Raw genomic sequence first — 4,422 nt, 5'->3', positions numbered from 1 at the left:
GGGTGAGTGTTTGGCTTGCTAGCCATATAAGAGGCTTGAGCAGTTTCCGCCCAAGTCGGAGATCTCCGGGGAAGACCTCATTTAGGGGGACTCTGCATCCATCTCGTGGAGAACTCTGGGCTATGTGGTAGAGCCTAACAAACTCTGCGCGTGTCTCAGAGCCGACCGGTGGTTTGATCAGCTACCAAGACTCTCTCCCCGTCGCCGCACGATCCCTCGACGTACCCTACCCTGTGCGCTCGTCGAGAGTCACCTTTCGGACTCTCATTTCGGTCGTTCCACGGAGCCTAGCAAACTCCGTGAGTGTGTATCCAGAGCTCTGTTCGTGTTTGTTTTGTGGAGCCTAGCAAACTCCACGCGTGTCTTTTTGTAACTGCAACTCAAGAAAGTTTTTCCTGCCTGCACCGCGACCACCTACGGTGTAAGTAAAACAATCTTTAATCAACCTCTACACGTCAGTGCCTAATTCTAGTTCGCCGTGCCGACCTTTTCCCCGGCCCACGTGCCCGGGCTGCTAGCCACAGCCCCTTGGCCCTGACAGACGGCACACCAGACTTCTAGGATAAGAGGGTTGGCGAGGGACCTCCTTTCAGGGTGTTGGAAGATGGACTCATTGGTGGTATCTACCCCAGTTGACTCACAGTTCAGGAGTGCTTTACAGTGCTCTTTTCATTTAGCTCGGATACCTCCTTGACTGTTATTCTTAGAGCTCTTGTTGGAATGGATGTCTGTATCTTGTTAGCTTTGCAAGGAAGACTGCTGGAGATCACCATCTTGTCAGATCCATTGTGAAAATCTGGCTTGCTTTGGAACACCCCAAACAGCCAAAAGCAACACGAAGAACTGTCAGCACCAAATTTCTTCAAGACCCAAAGGTCTGTAAGAATCTCCAACAGTGTGTCCATGAAAAGCTCTCTGCCCTGCTCACAAAACAACAGTGAAGAACTCTGGAAGGTGGTTGAAACTGCCATCCATATGACCTGTGCTGAATCCATTGGCTATACCATCCATTGACATCAAGACTGGTTCAGTGAAAATGATGCCAAGATCCAAGCCTTGCTTGACCAGAAGAGAGAGGCTCATTCTGCTTTTCAAGATGACACCTCATCTCAGCAGGAGGAGACATATCTGCTCCTCAGAGCCAAAGCTCAAAGGAGGATCTGGGAAATCAAAAATCAGTGGTGGCATGATAAAGCCAAAGAGATATGTGTTGACAAACATGTTATGCATAGCTTTTTTTCAGGCAACCAAAGCCATCTACAACACAACTTCCCACTGTCTGACTTTGCTGTGATCATAGGATGGCTTGATGCTCCTCAAAGACAAAAGGAGACGGCATACTGGAGATCAATAGTGCTAATAGTTACTGTATAGTTTGTTATGTGAAGCATCAACATGGCTCATTCTGTCCAGCTCTAATAGAAGAGTCAGCTGTTACAACCTCAATATTTGTTGGTGGAAGTAAATATTTGCAGGTCAGCAGTCATAATATCCTGTTAGGCAATTTTGATTGATAAATTTTGTCTTTCACGGACCCAAATGGATAGGCTTTCAGCAGGATTGTAAAGTGCTTTTTTGGTTTTTTGGGTTTTTTTCAGTTGAATTCCCCCTACAGGACTTTACATCATTACAGTTGCATAATTTCATTATGAAAGGGAGAAGAGGGAGAACAGGGGAGAACGCAAGTAATCAAGCAGTCATGTAACTGTGTAACCTACGGGTTCTATGTGGAAACCTGTGCAAAGATACAGTGATTTATATGTGAATAATTTCCACGTTTTGAACATAAGTATGTTTAACCAGGTCTCCCAGTTTGATCTAATACCAGCTTTGAAGAGTAAGTCTAGAACATTATAATTCAGCTTTGCTTTAACAAGATAATCAAATATTAAAATTACTGTAATACAAGTCAATGAATACCAACTACCTTTTTGTGAGTGCATAGGAAAATGCAGTGTATAAATTTAAGTTGGGGGGGCGGGCAGCTGTAGGTTTTAAATAATGTTTGCTATTGTAAATTACATGGATCTCTGCTTTGATGACTGACTTTCTTCCTTGATGACTTTTTCTAGGAAATTCTTAAGAATGAAAAGTATAGAGGAGAAATGCAACTGAAAATCAAAGATGTTTCTGAAAAGGACAAACTCCTTCAGGCCAAGGAGTACAAGGAGGGGCTTGTTGCTGAACCTGTTAGTACTCAAATAAAAGGTCATGCTTCAGCCCATTACTATGGAAAAAACCAGCCTTCGCAAGACCCAACCAGCATTGCAAATACCTTTCAGCCAGGTTCCTGGATGCCACCAGATGGCAGCAGCCATAATAAATAAATAGTTGTAGCATGCAGAATTTTGTTAATTAAATTAGCAGGTAGGTAATTTCAACAAAGAACATGACTGAAGAAGATCTGATTTTGCTTACAACTATTCTGCTTTGTTTGCTATATTATGTGTAATAAAGCTCTGTATTTAAAATGAACTTTTATTGATTTTTTTTTCTGAGGCAGGTCTTAAAGTGCAAACTATTGTAGCTAGTAAAAATTTTAGATTAAAAAAATCAACTACTAAATTTCAGGTTTTCTTAAATATAGATGCTCTTTTAAAAAAAATGAAAAACAACTTTTCATGCAATAGGCATTTCCTTTGGTGATAGATACTTTTTAAAACATTCTAAATAGGATATAATCCTCAACACAGTGAGTTTTAGGGTTTTTTAAAGAGTAATAGCATAGGAATAGCCTTTTAAATCATCCTGTTGATTTTTAAGTTACCTCTTCCTATAGAAGCCCAAGTAAGTCTTTTGATAAAGTTTCTTTTTAATGGGTGCAGTGTTGGTTGTCTGTCTTTGGGGATTGCAGTCTGTTTTGACCTGATTAACAATAAACACATAGGGACATCATTCTTTGTTAGTTCTTGGGTGTGCTTTTAATGCATTAACGTTTGGCTAAATCAGTACATTTAAATAATATCCTCTGCTGACTGTGTAACAACAGCAAAAAACAGGACATGGTATCTCATTTGCAACAATGCACATGTATGTGGTTCAAGGTGTGAAAATTGAGGCTGCCAAGTCCAAAAAAACTGCAAATTTGTTGCAGAAACCCTACAAGCAATTTAAACCCTCCTCAACAGTGGCAAATACACCTTCTGCAAAACAAGGGCAACTTTCTTGTCCTTTGAAATGTGATCATCATTATCTGCATTCTGGACAGATAAAAGTGCCTTGCTAATATGAGTCCAAAAGAGAGGAAGGAGATGCTGGGGGAGTGCACCTGTGCCACCTACATAGATCCCGAGAACCCACACTGCAATTGCTCAAGAACATCTTGTTCTTGGAATGGCAGCACGTGAACAACAGAAGCTCTGATCACAACTTCTCCACAGCAGATGGAAAACAGCACCTTATGGGAGCCAAGCTGTTTCCATCCTTAAACTTGACATTAAGCATGATCTACCTAGCCTTTAACTGCTGAAAGGTGTTGAAGCAATGCCTGGGTCCATGATTTAAAGGTTTCATAGACTGTTAAGGGCTGGAAGGTCCAGACCCACTGCTCTAGGCGGGAAGACAGCGGGTCAAGTGACCCCAACAAGGTGACTGTCCAGTCTCCTTTTGAAACCCTCCAGGGTAGGTGACTGCACCACCTCTGGAGGGAGTTTATTCCACAGTCTGGTCACCCTGACTGTGAAGGAGTTTTTCCTGGTATTAAGCCTGAAGCAGCCTTCCAGGAGTTTATATCCATTGGTCTTGGTCTTCCCCAGGGCTGCCCTAGTGAACAGTTGCTCACCGAGTTCCTGATGCACTCCTCTGATATAGCGGTAAGGTTCCTTTATGACAAGGGTGGCCAGCCTGTAGCACGGGTAGCTTTTGTGTGTGACCAGTGTCAGATTGGGGAGGGGACAAGATGCAGAAAGTAGAGTAGTAGATTAGGCAAAGGAAAGGGATCAGAGTGGCACTTGGGAAGTGGAAGGAGCTTAAATTGTGGCATGCCTGCCAAAAAAGTTAGCCCCAGCTGTTTTATGAGATGCAGGTGCCCCATGCAAGGTTTCATCAACTGTGGCTGCAGGTGGTATGGCAGGACTGGTGAGTACTGGAGAGATTAACCTCTCTGTGCCTTGAGCAGTTCTGGCAAACATTCCTTTACTCATTAGGAAAACCAGGATCAAGTTAAAGATTCTTGCATCATCCACTTTTCTGGACCATTCTGTGTAACATGCCTGACAGAGGAAGGGGAAATACTCTTCATATTTAAAAACTCCAAGAAGAGAAAGGAAATAACATTTTCCTTTTATTATTCCATTCCAGTTGGGGAACCCCATGCATTCAGAGATGTTAATAGCTATCTGAGGGTTAATAAGCCTTATAGCATATGGGAACAGTACTTTTATGGCAGTAGTAGCTGGAGCAACATAACCAAATGGACTGGTA

At 42.5% G+C, this 4,422-nt stretch overlaps 1 protein-coding gene across 1 annotated transcript in view; it reads left to right on the top strand.

Moving 5' to 3' along the window:
* Positions 1-2,473, top strand: part of NDUFAF2 (NADH:ubiquinone oxidoreductase complex assembly factor 2) — a 138,651-nt gene extending 136,178 nt beyond the window's left edge. Inside the window, exon 4 of the mRNA XM_025204028.1 lies at positions 2,073-2,473. Within this exon, the coding sequence (XP_025059813.1) occupies positions 2,073-2,327 (255 nt within the window). The 3' untranslated portion in view covers positions 2,328-2,473. The remainder of the gene's footprint in view (positions 1-2,072) is intronic.
* Positions 2,474-4,422: the final 1,949 nt, after the last annotated feature.

Source organism: Alligator sinensis, unplaced genomic scaffold (assembly GCF_000455745.1).
Source record: "Alligator sinensis unplaced genomic scaffold, ASM45574v1 scaffold862_1, whole genome shotgun sequence".
NCBI lineage: Eukaryota > Metazoa > Chordata > Crocodylia > Alligatoridae > Alligator > Alligator sinensis.
The sequence above is the reverse complement of the archived record's forward strand: the minus strand, read 5'-3'. Positions and strand labels throughout refer to the sequence as shown.